Source organism: Amblyraja radiata, chromosome 7 (genome assembly GCF_010909765.2).
Source record: "Amblyraja radiata isolate CabotCenter1 chromosome 7, sAmbRad1.1.pri, whole genome shotgun sequence".
NCBI lineage: Eukaryota > Metazoa > Chordata > Chondrichthyes > Rajiformes > Rajidae > Amblyraja > Amblyraja radiata.
Window position 1 is genome coordinate 20973941 of NC_045962.1, and position 19615 is coordinate 20993555.

The 19615-nt window shown below is 38.2% G+C and overlaps 1 protein-coding gene across 6 annotated transcripts in view; it reads left to right on the plus strand.

Annotated features, from left to right (window-relative positions):
* Positions 1-19615, plus strand: part of nckap1 (NCK associated protein 1) — a 166646-nt gene that overhangs the window by 85918 nt on the left and 61113 nt on the right. For 3 of the 6 annotated variants that reach the window (XM_033023810.1, XM_033023811.1, XM_033023812.1), the window contains 8 exons: positions 2261-2393; positions 4914-4995; positions 5108-5166; positions 7563-7708; positions 9477-9609; positions 12348-12455; positions 16964-17083; positions 19009-19148. In XM_033023810.1, the coding sequence (XP_032879701.1) occupies positions 2261-2393; positions 4914-4995; positions 5108-5166; positions 7563-7708; positions 9477-9609; positions 12348-12455; positions 16964-17083; positions 19009-19148 (921 nt within the window). The remainder of the gene's footprint in view (positions 1-2260; positions 2394-4913; positions 4996-5107; positions 5167-7562; positions 7709-9476; positions 9610-12347; positions 12456-16963; positions 17084-19008; positions 19149-19615) is intronic. The other 3 variants (XM_033023814.1, XM_033023815.1, XM_033023813.1) reach the window with 1 other exon arrangement.

Sequence of the window (19615 nt, forward strand, 5' to 3'; positions counted from 1 at the left end):
GTGGATGAATTAGTAATAATCTTTCAAAACTCTTTAGATTCTGGAGTAGTGCCTGAGGATTGGCGGGTAGCAAACGTAACCCCACTTTTTAAGAAGGGAGGGAGAGAGAAAACGGGGAATTACAGACCAGTTAGTCTAACATCGGTAGTGGGGAAACTGCTAGAGTCAGTTATTAAAGATGGGATAGCAGCACATTTGGAAAATGGTGAAATCATTGGACAAAGTCAGCATGGATTTACGAAAGGTGACGAATCTTATAGAATCTTTCGAGGATGTAACTAGTAGCGTGGATAGGGGAGAACCAGTGGATGTGGTGTATCTGGACTTCCAGAAGGCTTTCGACAAGGTCCCACATAAGAGATTAGTATACAAACTTAAAGCACACGGCATTGGGGTTTCAGTATTGATGTGGATAGAGAACTGGCTGGCAAACAGGAAGCAAAGGGTAGGAGTAAACGGGTCCTTTTCACAATGGCGGGCAGTGACTAGTGGGGTACCGCAAGGCTCAGTGCTGGGACCCCAGCTATTTACAATATATATTAATGATCTGGATGAGGGAATTGAAAGCAATATCTCCAAGTTTGCGGATGACACTAAGCTGGGGGGCAGTGTTAGCTGTGAGGAGGATGCTAGGAGACTGCAAGGTGACTTGGATAGGCTGGGTGAGTGGGCAAATGTTTGGCAGATGCAGTATAATGTGGATAAATGTGAGGTTATCCATTTTGGTGGCAAAAACAGGAAAGCAGACTATTATCTAAATGGTGGCCGATTAGGAAAAGGGGAGATGCAGCGAGACCTGGGTGTCATGGTACACCAGTCATTGAAAGTAGGCATGCAGGTGCAGCAGGAAATGAAGAAAGCGAATGGTATGTTAGCTTTCATAGCAAAAGGATTTGAGTACAGTAGCAGGGAAGTTCTACTGCAGTTGTACAGGGTCTTGGTGAGACCACACCTGGAGTATTGCGTACAGTTTTGGTCTCCAAATCTGAGGAAGGTCATTATTGCCATAGAGGGAGTGCAGAGAAGGTTCACCAGACTGATTCCTGAGATGTCAGGACTGTCTTATGAAGAAAGACTGGATAGACTTGGTTTATACTCTCTAGAATTTAGGAGAGTGAGAGGGGATCTTATAGAAACTTACAAAATTCTTAAGGGGTTGGACAGGCTAGATGCAGGAAGATTGTTCCCGATGTTGGATCTTGCGACCGTCAAATATTGCTGTAGGACCTTTCACACAAAGGGTGGTGGGTGTGCAGAACGAGCTGCCAGAGGAGGTAGTTGAGGCAGGGTCTCCTGCAACATTTAAGAAACAATTAGTCAGGTACATGGATAGGATAGGTTTGGAGGGGTACAGGCCAAACGCAGGCACTAGTGTAGATGGGACATGTTAGTTGGTGTGGGCGAGTTGGGCTGAAGGGCCTATTTCCACGCCGAATGATTAAGATTCTATAACTTGATTTTTTTTTTATTGAACATTTTTTATTGAAAGCTCTTATCCTGATAGATAACTCTTGCATCCTCATTTTAGGTAATTTAATTCCCAGATGTTTGGTTAATTCCCAGAGCTCAGCCACAATAGAATTGGTCACAGCTTAAGGATAAGGGGGAAATCCTTTAAAACCGAGATGAGAAAAACTTTTTTCACACAGAGAGTGGTGAATCTCTGGAACTCTCTGCCACAGAGGGTAGTTGAGGCCAGTTCATTGGCTATATTTAAGAGGGAGTTAGATGTGGCCCTTGTGGCTAAAGGGATCAGAGGGTATGGAGAGAAGGCAGGTACGGGATACTGAGTTGGATGATCAGCCATGATCATATTGAATGGCGGTGCAGGCTCGAAGGGCCGAATGGCCTACTCCTGCACCTAAATTTCTATGTTTCTAAGTAGGAGTACTGTTTTTTTAAAAAGGCACGTGTAACAAGTTTTCCATGGCTGCATTATGCTTGTTAAATTGCTAAATGTTTGAAATTGGAGATAATGATGGTTTGAAACTGATCAAGCTAAGGTAAATGGGATTATCCAACATTGTGCATTTTCATCAATGGTGTGCAGTTGATTTAGCAAGATTTATAATAAGTGTTTGATAACAAACTGAATATCATGATTTATAATGTGCTTATTCTTTTGCAATTAATAAGTCTAAGGACTGAAATGATTTTATTTTGAAATAAGTATTTTGCTATGTACATTGTTTCTGCTTTGGAATCTAATCAATCTGTAATTAGGAATTATTTACATTTTTGCGGATTCTTTTTTTTGTAGGCACATTGCTGAACTGATCTATTACATGGAAGAGCTCAGAGCACATGTACGCAAATATGGACCAGTGATGCAGCGATATTATGTCCAGTATCTTTCTGGCTTTGATGCAGTGGTACTGAATGAACTTGTGCAGGTATCACTTTTGTAAAGTATTAATAAAACATTAGATTACAGTGCTATGAAGGAAAATGTACTTAAGCTGAATTTTTTAAGTGGGCAAATGATGCTGGATAAATAATAACTCAATTATCCTTTGCCTCTAAGCAGATTTGTTGTAAAATCATCAGTATTAAAGTGGGTGTGAGATATCTATATCTGCTCCAGTGCAGAAGTTTAGTGTGTGCTGATTTTCATTGTTCTTTTGGCTTGATCTTCTTTCGGACCAAATTGTAGTGAGTTCAGCTTGCTGTAGAAACACGTTGTGCATTGCCCTGTCCCTTGTTTTATGCACGGTCATTGGTCTCCCCATGTCCATGCTAATCTTGTAGACACTGTAGATACTTTTGTTCTGAGTCTTCTGATCCAGAAGTCATGTTGCACGATGAAGTGAGATTCCACCAACATCTTAGCTCTGGCCACCAGAACCAGAGGACCATTGAGGACCAGAGCTTGAAATGCCCTGGTGGCATTTAATAGGAGGCAAGGTTGGGTTTGGAGCCTATTTTTTCATAAATCTGATTTTCAGAGACTTTGTAAAAACTATTAATATTTATATAAAAGTACAAAACTATTTAATTGAAGCATAAGTCATTTTTTTTTTAATGAAATAGTTGAACTTTTCTTCCCTGATCATCTGGACAGGAATTCTCAATCAAATGAAAGATGATTCTAATCATAGAGAACGTCTGCTACACGAGTAACTGTTGAGACGGACAAGTCTATGATGTATTTAACCGACAAGTGGTTAAATGCCAGGCCGTCCTTTCAAAATTATTGGACACTTCATTCAATGCAGCTTTTTTTCTATAACCTTTTTTTCTTACACACAGAACTACATCTATTCACAGGTTTTTGCATGTGATATCTATCACATATCAATTAGTATTGCATGACATACTACTTTGTCCCAATTGCTGCGAAATGTTCTGGATTGAGCTGCGTTGGTACATTTTCCATGTGTCCTTTTAAAAAAAAAAATTTAAAACACCTTCATTACCAACCCTTCTCACTTACCAACCTCATGTCATGAATTGTTCCTCTGTTCTTTTCGTGCAGTCAACTTCTTTTGAAAGTTATGGGCAAGAGGGATAGAGGTGAAATCTACATGTATATTATTAGTTATCATTTATGTCTAGTCTTTGCAGTAGAGTAAAATGACAAGAAAGAAAATAAGAGGAGACATGATATATCGTGTTGCTGCGGGTTACTTTCAGAATTTTACATGCAGTGTAGTTGAGTAGCCAGTAGATGGAGTATGAAACTGTCAAATCATCAATTGTACACAGAGAAAGGTACTGGTAAATTATAATTTTTGTGCACGTAAAAGGTTTGACACAAACATTTTTAAAAGAGCTAACTTTCCAGATTTGTCTGTATTCTGCTGTCTTGTGTATTGTGTTAATCTTTAGTTTTTATAAAGGAGTATATTTTCAACATTTAATATTTCAATGGTAAAATGGTTCTTTTCACTTCTTTATGTCACCCTGATATTGACATGGCTCCTGATTTACTTCCTAAGGGTGTCTGAAATGGGCCATCTCTATTTCAAGGTGCTTCTCATAGATGATGTTGTTGTATATGATGGACTTTAGCTCGGTCTGCTATGCAAAGTTTGCATATGGAGTTTCACTTCATTTTTAATGAACCTGGAAATCATTCTTGCACTTGCGTAGAATAATCGTGTTGTAGATTTGGTGGTCTACCTGAAAATTCATCATAAATGTTTGTATTTTGTTCAGTTTGCCTTGGTAGTCTTTCAGTTCAAAGGTGGATTGATTCCTTTGGATCTTGCGACCGTCAAATATTGCTGTAGAACCTTTCACACAAAGGGTGGTGGGTGTACAGAACGAGCTGCCAGAGGAGGTAGTTGAGGCAGGGTCTACTGCAACATTTAAGAAACAATTAGTCAGGTACATGGATAGGACAGGTTTGGAGGGGTACAGGCCAAACGCAGGCACTAGTGTAGATGGGACATGTTAGTTGGTGTGGGCGAGTTGGGCTGAAGGGCCTATTTCCACGCCGAATGATTAAGATTCTATAACTTGATTTTTTTTTTATTGAACATTTTTTATTGAAAGCTCTTATCCTGATAGATAACTCTTGCATCCTCATTTTAGGTAATTTAATTCCCAGATGTTTGGTTAATTCCCAGAGCTCAGCCACAATAGAATTTATGACGCAATGTTCTGGTATAATTGGTTAGTTCCTTATTATCTAGTTAGTTGGTGGTAGTGTGGTTAAGTTACTGAATTGGTAGGCCGGAGACCAGAGTTTAAATCGTACCATGGCAAATATAAATATTCATGTCTGTTAATAAATTGAAATTTGAAAAAAGACTAGGCATTAAGGATGTACACTATATTCTGTACCCTTGTGTTTTTTGTTTTGCACTATTGTACATTTATAGCATGATTTGACAGGATAGCACACAAAGTTTTTACTCTCTCTCAGTAAACATGATAAATTATTGAATATTTTATAATTTTTCCACTAGAATCTTTCGGTGTGTCCAGAAGATGAATCCATCATTATGAGTTCCTTTGTAAACACTATGACTTCCTTAAGTGTAAAACAAGGTGATGTGTTTATTTCAAATATACTTTAATTTCATTCTGAATAAAAGTACATTTATCCTTTGCAAGAAAGAACCTTTCATTACAATATCACAAATTTTCTTTTTATTTGCAGTGGAAGATGGAGAAGTATTTGACTTCAGAGGAATGAGACTGGACTGGTTCAGGCTGCAGGTAAAACCAGAGAGCTTTTGTAGGACAGATTAGCCTACTCCGACTGTTTATTATTTTGTGTTTTTAATTCACATGATCAAGTTAGTTGAGTAATCGGTCACAGAAACTAATTTTTCAAAGTGTCACCCTTTTGTTTTTTAATCAATGCCAAATATTTGTTATACAATTGAGGTAAAAGTTAATGTCACATTTTTAAATTTTTTAAATCACTTTAGGAAATCATGCAAACATTCTTCATGATAACTAAATTTATCGTGGCTATTACACTATATGCCATTAAAAACCAGAGCATGAGGACAATTACTCTGAAAAACTAAAATAGTAAATATCTTGTGTTCCCATCTTTCTTGATGTTTGGGTTGAAGACTATTATAACCTTTGACTATACACTTAATGTTCCCTCTGCTTGCTTTACATTTGTAATTCATGTTATAAACAGTAAAAATGAGCACAATCCTCCTGGCAATGTAAAGTTTGGTACTTTGATTAACTATTTGACCACAGAAAAGAAAGATCCTTAAATTCCTGGAGAACAAAGAAGGGAAGAGATTGAATTTTTTCCCCTTCCATCACAGTGAGGAATGTGGAGGAGTCACTGGTGGATGTTTATGTTAAAATGTATTTTGTATGTTCTTTTGCTTTTTATTGGTATGACTGTATGGCAAATGAAATTCCTTGTATGTTGCAAAACATACTTGGCTAATAATAATAATAATAAACTTTATTACTGACTCGAGGTCCAGACAAGGGGCAACATTACATTAAAAAATGCATTGCATATTAAATATCATAAATACATATAAAATCTTAGTATATCATTTATAAAAGCATCATAAATTATATATTTTTTAAACCCACAATACATAAGTTAAAAATCCAGATTAAAAGAATGATCAATGTCCTACAATGAGACAACGATACCAGTGTCTCCACAGCTGGGATTCGTAGCGTTTAGTGCTAATCCTTATGTTTGACAAGGCCACAATAATTACATTTTTAGAGTCATTTATCCTGCAAATGAATTTATACATGTGATGTCTTAGGATAGCTTCTAAAGTACTGACTCCTGCAGCCACAAACATATTACTGGCACTACACCATCTAGATTTCCTTAGTGTTCTCATGGCATCGTTATATGCCACCTTTAATCTCTGCAAACTTGTCTTTCCATAGTTCGACCACAGGTGCGCAGTGTAGAGTGGTGTGCAGTATGCTCTAAATAGCGACATCTTCACCACATCTGCACACGCACCAAATTTACGCAAGAGAATATTCGCCTGTACATACATCATGCGTCGTTGCCTATAAATATCCTCATCATCTGTCATTTGTTGTGTAATAATATGCCCTAGATATTTTACTTTATTACAGACACTAAGATTATTGTCAGACAATTTAAAATCAGGAAATTTTAGGCATTTATCCTCTTTGGTTCTGCAGATCATAACAGCACTCTTACTAGCATTATATTTAATGTCATGTTCCACACCATATACAATAAAGTATGATTATGATTATGATGATGTGAATTAAGGTAGATTATTTTGGATATTAATGTTAATTAGCTAACAAGCTGAAGTAAATTCACAGCAATCAAAAAACTTCAAGATTCGCCTTACCTTAACTTAATTGTCTCTTGAAATAATTGCAGTTTAACTAATACCATGAATTTGGACTTGCAAAATGTATCTGCTCTCCTGCCACATTTTAAGTGCCACTAAAATTGAATACTTTAAAGTCAATGCACCAAAGGGTGGATGACAAAATTGTTTGCGGTCTGAGAAGTAGGAATAGCATTGGTCTGAAATGTTATATGTGGTTCTTTGCAGAAGCTGCCTGACCTGAGCATTTATAGCATTGTCTGCTGTTATTCCAGATTTTCCAGCATTCGTTTTTGTGATTTTTACGAATTTAGTATTTGGGGTGTCGGTGGAATGGATTGAGGATTATCTAAAGAGACTCCGAACAGATCTGACACATGGCAGATGAAATTTGACAGTGTCAATTAATACATTTTGATACAACCAATGAGACACCTATGTCCCAGGTCTTTTAAGGTGGTAGAATATGTTTAGGAAGATTCAAAACAAAACGGCAACAGAAGGGATTCCTTGTGCTGGAGTATTTATAGCTACGTTGTTAGCACTGCATGTAACTTGTGGAACCATATTTCTGCAAGTTGAACCGTTTTATTTTATTTTATTTTTTTAAATCGTCGAAAACATTAGCGACGCATTGGTGCTGGTTTCCGACGGGCATACCTTACAATGCTATGCACGGCAGCGATCGCAATTCTGTATTGGGGTAGTTAAGTGTTGAATTAACAAAGTAATTTTAACTAGGTTTTTTCTCCATCAGCATATTTGAATCGAAAAAATTGCCTGTTTTGTTTATAGGCTTATACCAGTGTTTCCAAAGCTTCTCTGAATCTATCAGACCACAAGGAGTTAGGAAAAATGATGAACACTATTACATTTCACACAAAAATGGTAGACTCTTTGGTTGAAATGCTGGTGGAAACTTCAGATCTTTCAATCTTCTGGTAAGTTATTCTGTTTTTGAATTTTATAAATCAAATTTACTTTACTAACTCGAAAAGCAGACCAGAAAATACTCCCGGATACATATGCCAGTCTTTTAAGAATTTAACTTGGGGAGCACCAAAAATGGACAGTCGATTGGACCCATGAGAAGTGTTACATTTGAACAAAAGCAATAACTATTTGTTTACCTTGACATCAATTCTACAATATGCTTGACAAAGCAAAAAATTCAAAATTATTTTTGTTATTGTATGAAGTATTTAAATATAGCACCTCTGTTTTTTTTGCAATAAGACAAACGTTTGTGTACTGCCATACTTGATTCCATGAATCAAAATGTTGCGTTATGAGAAAAAAATCTACTTGATATTTTGATGTTTATCTGGGGAAGTGTTGCATAGTCAGTAGTGCCATCTTTAGACCACGACATAATGAGGGAATAATTGGAACATTAACGGGCCTGTCCCACTTAGGCGACTCTTTAGGCGACTGCCAGGGACTAGTTTTAATGGAATTCACCAGGTGACAACATACGACAACACCTACGTCAACCTAAGACAACCTACGACAGCAAAAATTGTCGCCACTTTCGCCAACATTTTTTCAACACATTGAAAATTTTGCAGCCGCCGCCTATAGTCGCCCAAACAATCGCCTAAGTGAGACAGGCCCATAAGATTCATGAATCTTAATTTCCCCCATTGTTCAATCCTTTATTTCTCTAGTCCCTATTTTTTTTCCCAACCTCAACCCCTTCTTTTCTTCCAGTTTGTTTAATTATGTTCATGTGCGTGTGATTATTCTTCGTAGATGGCATTTTATAGATTTTTGTGATTTCTGCCTTCTGCCTGATATGTAAAGAAAATGACTTGCCACTACATAAGGACATGCTTAGGGAAGATTCAAACAAGAGGACATGACTTCAGAATTAAGGGACAGAAGTTTAGGGGTAACATGAGGGGGAACTTCTTTACTCAGAGAGTGGTAGCAGTGTGGAATGAGCTTCCAGTGGAAGTGGTGGCGGCAGGTTCGTTGGTATCATTTAAAAATAAATTGGATAGGCATATGGATGAGAAGGGAATGGAGGGTTATGGTATGAGTGCAGGCAGGTGGGACTAAGGGAAAAAAGTTGTTCGGCACGGACTTGTAGGGCCGAGATGGCCTGTTTCCGTGCTGTAATTGTTATATGGTTATATGGACATTTGTATTTGTCATTTGTTCTCACAAATTACACCAGGTTTGATCCACGTCCTTCCAACTTATTGACTGGTTTCAAACCAAAAGACATAAGTTCAGTGTGCAGTCCTCTGTGGTAACACCCTCGTTCTGAACCATCCCTTCTCTTGCGTCAAAAGATTGTTTGAAATATGTATCTGTTGAGCTGGAAAATATGTAATTACATCGTATGAAATTTAAAATGTCAGATTTATCTTGCAAAACTCCTATGCACTAAACAGGCACCACACACTTGCTAATTTCTTAAACTTGGTGCTCTCTTAATTTTTAATTTCTTGTCCAAATAAAGGTACATTAGATTAAGTTAGAAACATTTGCAAATATGCATATTTCCAAAAAGGAAATTAAACCCATCAACATTACTTCCTATATGTGTTAATATTATTATTATTATTATTATTATGAATAATGTTGAACAGATTTAGGAAATGCCTGAAATTTCATTTTTGTTGAGGTTTAAGTAAATTACTATATTTTGTGGGTTTATGGAATTATTAGTAAATATATTGAAATTGTGTTCATTCTCTTAAGCTTTTACAGTCGTGCTTTTGAAAAGATGTTTCATCAGTGTTTGGAATTACCCTCTCAATCACGACATTCAATTGCTTTCCCACTGGTTTGCACACATTTCATGAGCTGCACTCATGAACTGTGTCCTGAAGAGGTAAGAATTTTTTCTGACTGACTTCCATTGCTGCCTGTGGCCCTTGTGCACACATGATTCATCTGGGGGAGCGGGTGTATTGTGTTAATCTTTTGCAAGTTCAACAATAAAGTCTGACAGCATAGTTATAATCTTCGGCCATAAATGCTCTACCTTTCAGAAGGCTGAAGGTTAAAAGTAAAGTCAAAATGCAGCTTCATGTTTTTAATTATACTTAAAAAGTACATGTTGAAGACTTGTTCAGTCGGCTAAATTGTAGGAAAAAAAGGGTGATATACTCGGTGCTTTCTGTTTTGGTCATCTATAATTTCATTTTGTACCATTCCTGTTGATATGCATAGTTCAAAGCTCTGGCAAATACCTACTAGAACTGCTTTAGTTCCACATCTTGATAAACACCACCTTTAATGTCTCCAGCTGTTTTATTAATACGGTTGCATTGACATGGGCAAACATGTTTCCTGTGTGAATGGTTTGAGGGGACAGTTGCTTTGGAAATGCGACACAATTTTGTTTAGTTATCTGTTAAAAGGCTTCGAGTAAAGACTGACTGGCTTTAAGAAAAGGACATAACAAGTTCACTAGTACCACCACTTTCCTGATAAGTAGTGTCACACTGACTTTTATAACTATATTCTCTAAAGCTCCAATTCTAATCTATTAAGGAGCTGTAAAGGTCAGCCACTGAACAGGATACCCAGTTTTGATTAAACGTATCTGGATCAATCTGTGCTAATTGATATTTGCCAGTGTACAAGGCTCCATCACTTTAATAGTTCAGTGTTAGTTTGGCCAACAGGAGTTTATTTTCAAGGGGGCTCTTTACTATTGCAATTTGATTTGCATTATGGAAAGTATCATTGAGCCCACCATGTCTAGATGGTTGCTGCATGTTTTATACCCTATATATCTAAAATGCAGAAAACTATGAAGGAACTTTCCTCGCTATGTCTGAAGAATCATGACCAGTAGAACTAAATGATTTAAGTTAACTAGTCATGTAACTGGTTAATTATGACCTCCGCTTGGCAAGATTAAGGTTGAACATTAAACATTTTGTACAGATATTACAAAAATCTGTGTCAGACTTCTTTGTCAGGCTTTTTGTACATTCCTGTTGCTTATTATTTTCCCATATGGGAAATCCATTGCACACGAAGATAGTGGTTGGAAAATGCTGACATTTGCTCCAGACACAGACATTTGGTTGATCAACACGTCCAATGAACCCAACCCAGTGTAGTTTGTTTGCCAGTTAGAATCAATTGCCAAAAAATAGCACAGCCCTTTTCTCAGTCAATGCAGGCTGGAACATCCAGCAGCAGTGGGTTACACCTTGGACTTGAACAAGTTTTATGACTTACTGCTTAATGGAATGGTGTGGCTTTCCTTATGATCCACCAATGTATTCGCTAGGGTAATCAAACATGTTTATATTGAAGTTAAGCCCATAACATTAATCATCAAATGGCAATTGCAATAGTTGTCTTTGATAGGGTGCTGAAGGATTTCTGAACAGATTGGATGAATAAGGCAACTTAGAAACGTTTTATGACAGAGTTCAGTTCAGTTTTATTTGTCATATGTAGGTTAACACAGGGTCAACGGTACAATGAAATGTGTTTGACAAGACAACGGGTCACCTCAGCAATGATATTACAAGGATAAAAATAAGATTAAAAAAAGATAAGATAAAAGTGACATTGGTAGGCAAAAGACAATAATATATAAAATAATCAGCATATATGATGTGTTTATAAGTTCAGAAGCCTGATGGCCTGATGGTAAAAAATGTTCTTAAGTCTGGTGGTACGTGCAGCCATGCTCCTGTATCGTCTGCCTGACGGTAACAAGGAGAACAGTCTGCGTGCTGGGTGGCTGTGGTCCTTGATGATGCTGTGGGCCTTCCGCAGGCACCGCCTGTGGAAAATGGCCTGAATGGCCGGGAGACAGTTGCCAATGATGTGCTGTGCCGCCTTCACCACACTCTGTAGTGATTTGCGGTTGTGGGCAGAACAGTTCCCGTACCAGACTGCGATGCAGCCCGTCAGCAGACTCTCGATGGTCCAACTGTAGAGGTTTGTGAGGATGCTGGCGTTCATGCCAAACTTCCTCCATCTTCTCTGGAAAAAGAGCCGCTGGCGGGGCTTTCTTAGTTATTGTGTCCATGTGCAGTGCCCAAGAGAGGTCCTCAGTGATGTGCACACCGAGGAACTTGAAGCTGCTGACCCTCTCAACCTCAGCATCACCGATGTGGATGGGGAGGTGTCCACTCCCCTGCTGTCTCCTGTAGTCCACGATCATCTCTTTAGTTTTGCTGACATTGAGAGAGAGAGGCTATTTTCCTGGCACCAGCTGTTTAGTGCCTTTACCTCCTCTCTGTAAGCCGTCTCATTATTGTCTGTGATGAGACCCAGGATGGTTGTGTCGTCAGAAAACTTTAAGATGATGTTGGAGCTGTGCTTAGCAGTAGAGTCGTGCGTGAACAGGGAGTACAGGAGAGAACTGAGCACACAGCCCTGTGGTGCGCCTGTGTTGAGGATCAGTGAGGACGAGGTGTGGGTGCCAATTCTCACCACCTGGGGCCTGCCCATCAGGAAGTCGAATATCCAGCCGCAGATAGAGGTCTCCAGTCCAAGATCAAGGAGCTTGGGGACGAGTTTTGAGGGAATGATAGTGTTGAATGCCGAGCTGTAGTCAATGAAGGGCATACTCACATATGTATTCCCTTTGTCCAGGTGGGTGAGCGCAGTGTGAGTTGCCTTGGCGATGGCATCGTCCGTGGCCCTGTTTGGTCTATACGCAAACTGAAGAGGGCCCAAGGTGTCAGGGAGAGTGGAGCAGATGTGAGTTTTGACTAGTCGCTCGGAGCACTTCATGATGACTGATGTCAGTGCGACAGGACGGTAGTCATTTAAACAGGATATTATTGGTTTCTTTGGAAGAGGAACAATGATGGATGCTTTGAAGGGGGTGGGAACCACAGACTGACTCAGGGAGAGGTTGAAGATGTTGGTGAACACCTCTGCCAGTTGATCAGTGCACGCCCTCAGAGCCCACCCTGGAATACCATCCGACCCTGGAGCTTTGCGGTCATTGACCCTTTTGAAGGACCGCCTCACATCTACCGTTTGTAGGGTCAGTGAGGTAGTCCCCCTGCGCACCTGTCGACTCATGGTGGCCGCTGTGTTTACATCGAACTGGGCATAGAAGGTGTTAAACCCATCCGGAAGTGAAGAGGTAATAATAATAATAATAATGGATGGGATTTATATAGCGCCTTTCTAATACTCAAGGCGCAGGTAGGCTGGACAGTGCTCCTGTTTTTCCCATTGTAATCCGTGATGCAACGTAATCCACTCCACATGCATCTGGGGTCAGAGCTGTAGTAATTAGAATCCACTTTGTTCCTGTAGACTCTCTTGGCTTTCCTGATGGACTTCCGGAGGTCATATCTGGCTGCTTTGTAGGTGTTGGGGTCCCCTGAGTTGAAGGCAGTGGTCCGTGCTTTGAGTTTAGCACAAATTTCCCGTCTGACCCAGGGTTTCTGATTTGGGTAAGTGCAGATGGTGGCTTTTGGAACAACATCATCGATGCACTTACTTATGTAGCCTAAGACAGAGAATGTGTATTCGTTGATGCTGCCTTCTGCTTTCTGCCTCAAACATCTGCCAGATATGAACTTTTATTTTGGTAATTAATGCCCTTCACTCAGCCGCCAGTTAATAACAATACCCTGTTGCACTGTAAGCACTTGACTTGGGCTCAAAGTCCTATCCATGCCCTGAGATCTTTTACCACAGTTCTGCATTTATCCTGGCTTTGTAACAGTGGTACTCCGGAGCCTTAAGTTGATGGCCGTCTGCTAAAGACTGTGATGTGAAAAAGTTTCACAACTTAAATTGGTCTTCCATACAATCAGAGGGATGGCCTTTTCATTTTATGGCCTGGGTTCCACTTTTTGCAAAATCGTATCAGATGATTTATGGGATATTAGGAGACCTGCATTATCTCCACTGACAGACAAATTGCTTAAATTAGCTACATAAACTGGTTCATTTTAAAGAGAAAATGTGATTTTTGTATCTGCCATCTTGCAACATTCAACTGAAGGGAAGTATAATCGTAAAGTCCCACACTAATCTAGCTTCTCAGAATTTAAAGATGGTCAAAGTGCCTTGGATAATTCAGTCAAGATGTCGAAGTGAACAACGAAGAGATAGATTGCTATGTGCCTTGCAATATTCATTACATTTTGCACAGATGGAACATAATTTTTTTTAAACTGGAATTTGTCCAATCAGGAGGTTTATCTATCGTGGAGGCACAAGTTACAAGTATGTACAGTTGTTGTAATTGCCTTCAATCAGATACTAAGTACATAAGCAATGGTTTTAAAGCAATGGGGTTATTAAACACAGCATCATCTTTTTAGCAATATTTTGTCATGTTTCAAACCACTCATGAGGAATACCACAGGATTTGTGTTAACCATAAGTATTTAATTTCAAAATGTTGGCATTTAAGAAACAGTCATTATAATTATTTAAGTACTTTGAACATTTGAGAAGCAAACAGCAATATTTATCAGAATGGAGCAATCTCAAGATTAAAAAGGATGACCCTGGAAGAATTTGGAAGCATGGCTTGGGAGATGGTGGGCAAAATCATGGAGTGCAATATGAAAAGTTGACTAGTGTTGGAGACACAATCAAACCTTAAAGGATTGTCTTAAAGGATTAAGTCTCTGGAAGGATTTGCTAGTAGCGAAATGTGTTATTGATAGCCTCACTTGCAAACTGAGCTGTGATATTAACGTGTAGGAAGGAACTGCAGATGCTGGTTTAAACTGAAGAGAGGCACAAAAAGCTGGAGTAACTCAGTGGGACAGACAGCATCTCTGGAGAGAAGGAATGGGTCGAATGGGTTATATAAAGTCCTATATATAAAGTCCTATATCTTCTTTTGTCTCGCTGAGTTACTCCAGGTGTTGTGATATTAATGTGTAGTGCAGTATAGACGTTGATGACCATCCTCAGAATTCGAGATGGTTTTCAGCTATTACATTGAAAAATTGGAGAGGCCAACATTGGCAATCCAACTACAAATGGTATCGGACATATTTAAGTTTCAGAAATAGATTGTAGGGCTGTATTGGGGGATGCAAGAAGGAATAAGGATGGAACCAGACAGCTTTTGAGGTGAGTTAATGTTGAGGTAGAAGTTTGGATAGATTTGAGGACACTATCTAGTATGTCTAGTATCTAGCCCTACAGACTGCTGTGCCCACTTCCATCAATTTTTGTAGTAATAAGAAAGCATTTCTGTTATACTTTCTCTGCTACAGAAAGTTTGTATTCAAAGAAGGATCCTTATTCAAGCTTAACTGAGGCATGGAAATTGAAAGTAAAGACTGGAAATGCTGTGAATATTCAGTAGCTCAGGCCACATTGATGGGAAAGAAACAGACCTGAGAGTTCCCAATTCTGGCAAAGCGTCTTCGACCCAAAACGTTAACTCAGTTTCTTTTCCCATGGATGTGGTCTGATCTGCGGAGTAATTCCAGCATTTCTTTTTTGGAACTGAAGCATATTGATTTTTTTTGTAAGATTGTTCCCAGGCTAGAGTGGAAGATAACTTGATGTTGATGGTGAACACTGCTGTTGTAAATTCCCACACCTGTTAATGAGCATGAAGGCATTTGATCCTGATTAAATATAGATGCTGTATTGTTGTTATATCGATCATGAGATCATTCTTTTGTTTGAGCATTCCCAGAGCAGGTAGAAAACCAACAAATGCTTCACTTATTTTAGCAATGTTATTTTCCAAAGGACACTTGCACCCTCTGTTATGAACCAAATATGATTCATTGATCTAGTTATTGACTGGCAAAAGGTTTTCATTTAAGGAATTAAAAGCCCAGTATAGGGTAAAGCTTAGTAGATAGAAAGTATGTACTTGGGCAAAGCAAAAAATATTTAGGATGTGGACACAGCTGTTTGCTCCAATTGAAGACCAACCAATTTATTTAAAAAGATTAACCTTTCAGAAGCTAATGTTCACTTTGATTGTTTAGCTACTTCATGCAGTGAGTGATTTGCCTGTATTTCCTGCAGCCTAGAGATACAAGAGATTGCAGATGTTGAATCTTGAGCAAAACACAAAAAGCTCGCCTTTCCATTCCCATTCTGACCTTTCTCTCCTTGGCCATTTTCATTGCCAGAGTGAAGCCATGTGCAAACTGGAAGAACAGTACCTCGTATTCTGGTTAGGTAGCTTACAACCCAATGGTATGGATATAAAATTTTCCAATTTCAAATAACACCCCCCTCTTCCTCAGCCCTACCCTCGGCGTGCACACATTTCTTCCACCACCCTAGTCATATTTGCTCCTTTCCCTTCCTCCTTACTTTCATCTCCCACCAAATATATAAAGTCCTATATATTTATTTTATCTCACCCCCCCACCCCCCCAAGAAATTGCCCAGTCCGAAATGTCCATTTCCAGTCAATCTGTCCATTTCTCTCCACAACAGCATTTTGTTTCTTGTGGACCAGCTATATTTGCACCTAGCTCAATGTAGCCATGACATTTTCAAATTATTTCATCTAGTTGTGAGATTAAGATCTTTGCAGTATAGCTACGTACAGACCCTTAAATCAATATATGCCTCGCACAAAAGTTTCAGAAGTTATAATTTGTCATTTGTTCAAAAGAACGATGTAACCAGTAATAGGTCCATTCAGCATTTGATACTGTCCAGCTGGAAGGAAGCATAGGCAGTGGCAAGAAATCAAAAGTCAGTGGGTTTCTGGCTTGAACTGACCTCTCATTTGAGCTGCAGAATAATGTACATGTTTATTTATGTTTTAGCCTAGTTTATAAACCGCAAACGAATGCATTCCTTGGAGAAGATCTAGTTGTTTGTCCTTAATGGATCATCCCCACCTATGTTTCGTCAACCTTCCACGACCATGTTGAATTTGCCACCATTCCATTTAATTTTGTCACTGGGCTTTGTGAGGCACTTTTTTTGAGAGGCATCTTTGGGAGTTGAACGAGTGATGTCAGTTTTAGGTTAAATTGATGTCAAAAATAAATGCTGCAGCTATAAGTTCGAGATCCATTTCTGATTTGGGCACTCGGATGTTATGTGCTAAGCACCTGGTCCCTTCGGCGATTTTAGGTGTGCATACGAATGAGTAATTGTAATAATTTTAAACTGTTTATTTGTATATTTGAAATGGTATCATTAGTTCCCATATAGATAAAGCCCACATTTTCATCATTCGGTATATATTCAGAATGCATTGGACACTCATAGTTTTTTATTAATTCTGGGTCTTGTAGAGGCATCACATAGGAGATCGTAGTCTCTCACTGTGCAACATGTTCCTTGATGAAATGGCTAAGCAAGCCCGCAATCTCATAACAGATATATGCACGGAGCAGTGTACCCTTAGTGATCAGGTAAGATTTCAGCTATATTTTGCAGATCTGGGAGAAAAGCAGTTTGCAGAAACTGTGTCTAGAAGTTCCTTGATGCACCTATCAGCATTCAAAAATATATTCAAAAATCCATGACAGTAAATACCACAGTTACTTTTTTAAATGCTTAAAAAAAAATTGTTTTGGTCGGGTGCAGTAATTTGCACCAATAAAGTCATCTTAAAATGATAAGATGGATGATTTTGCAAAAGGATGAAGATGTCACAATTAGTATATTTCTGATCTGAATCCATGTCGCCTGACTCAACTCCACAGAAATGTGTTCTTGTAGATTTCGAACTGCTTTGGCATTCTAGTTAAACTACAGATGTTTATCATGATGAGTCAATATTGCCTACATCCAAAATGCAGATTTGTAATTTTTTTAATATAAACAGCCACTTAGTATTTTTTTGATAGACATCCAAAATGTTGGTAAGTGAGTTTAGCGTGTGGTCTTAAAGGAGGTCAAGCCTCTTGCAAGAGAGCAAGGCAATTTCATGGTATGAGGCAGAAATTAATTTGTTGTCATCAATGGTACGATTGACAAAGGGGAGAGGAGATGCGTACTTTGAAGTACCAAAGGACTGAAACGGAAAGGAATGATTAAGCAACTGAAAGACACGTATTTATGGTTGAACAGGAATGCACTGAGTTCATTGAGGCTATGGGTAACAAAGATAATGGAAATGATTTAACAGAAAATGGTCAGAAGGATTGCCAGATAATATTATAGAGAAAAGAAAGTAGTCTTTGAGAAAAATTAATGGATTAGGATGAGGATGGAATTTGTGGAATGGCTGCATAGTTTGCCATAAAAGCAGGAGGTGAATTTTTGACAGTATTTGAATGGAAGAAATTGTGGCTCCTCCAAGTCTGGAAGACAGAAGCAAGAGAGGTGATGAGATATCACCATACCATAGTGGGTATGGCATTAAAGTAGTTACCAGAGGGCTGGCCCAATGATCGGTGATGAGAGTTTAAATTTTTTTAACTTTGCAAATTAATTATTTACATTTTAAAAAACTGATGAGAAGTAATTAACCAGAAATGTTCCCCTTCAGATGTTGATTAGTTTTAACATTTTTTGTCATGTACGGACGAAGTAGAGAAGGGCCGTATATGCTGTATCTCTAAACTGAAACTGATGATTAACCATAAAATAGCAGCAATTATGAAAATACAAACGGCTAAGGACAACAACATTTGTAGATCAGTTTGTTGTTGATAATTTTAAGTCCAAATTCACTTTGCAGGATTCTCTTTGTATTCTTAGTTGATATGATGAAAGTGTGTGGTAAAATGCATCAGGGGAGGAATCAAATGAGAAGCAGCAAAGAACCATAAATCATCTTTATGCTTACTATTTTGCTGATTTGGTAGAAAAATAAATTACACAAGGGAAATTTCAATTTTCCAGGGAGTTAGATTTAGTTCTTAGGGCTAAGGGAATCCAGGGATGTGGGGGAAAAAGCCGGAACGGGGTACTGATTTTGGATGATCCGCACATATTTTCTATGTTTCTATAAAGAACAAAATGTGCATTTTGCACAGTTAAGTTTAACATGTTTGTTTTTTAAATGATGCATGAAGAACAGAGAATGCTAAAAACAGTCACTTAAAATGGCATTTTAAAATAATTTAAAAAACATGTTTTGTCAAGAAAGCGGTGAAAAATGTCAATTTTGTTACTTAATGTACAGTAGCTTTTTATTTGTTCAGCAGAGAACCAAACTCTATACTGTGCAAAGCAAAAAAAAATCGAATCTATTAAATCAGAATTTGCTAGCATTTAAAAGAAACCCATATGTATTTGGTGGGATTCTACCTCCATTAATATGTCGATATTGCCGGTTGTGACATTTTTATTTTAACCTGTTTTAAAGATTACACTTTTTGTTTTATAGTTATTGCCTAAACATTGTGCCAAGACTATCAGTCAAGCGGTGAATAAAAAGTCCAAAAAGCAAACTGGAAAGAAAGGGGAACCTGAAAGGGAAAAACCTGGAGTGGAGAGCATGAGAAAGAACAGGCTACTGGTTACAAAGTGCGCAGTCTTCCTCATTATTCTTAGCTCAAGATGTTCTTTACCAACATAAAACTAAAAACTATCTTGTGAAAAGATAACACTTTCAAGGTTGATTTCTTGTTGTAAACTGACTTGTAGTTTGTACTAATTCCTTACATGCTCTAAAAATCAAAAGTAGCTCTTTTCATTTAAGAGGCTCAGTAACAATAATGCCATATTTAGAACATTTATAGATGTTTTTAATACTTTACTTTAAAGTATTAATACTTTAAACAACCTGAACTGGCCAAAGCATTCTGCTCGTGTTGTAACTTTCTAGAGAAAATGATTTTCAATGTAAATCAGAAAGTGCTTAATTTTTCTCCCAAAATTTAAATTATTTCAATGAGGAAAACAAACAATATGAAAGTAAAATGAAGGCAACTAATTTGCAATTCAATTGATACAGTGTGGGGGGTAACCAACAGTCTGTAGCTATGCATGAA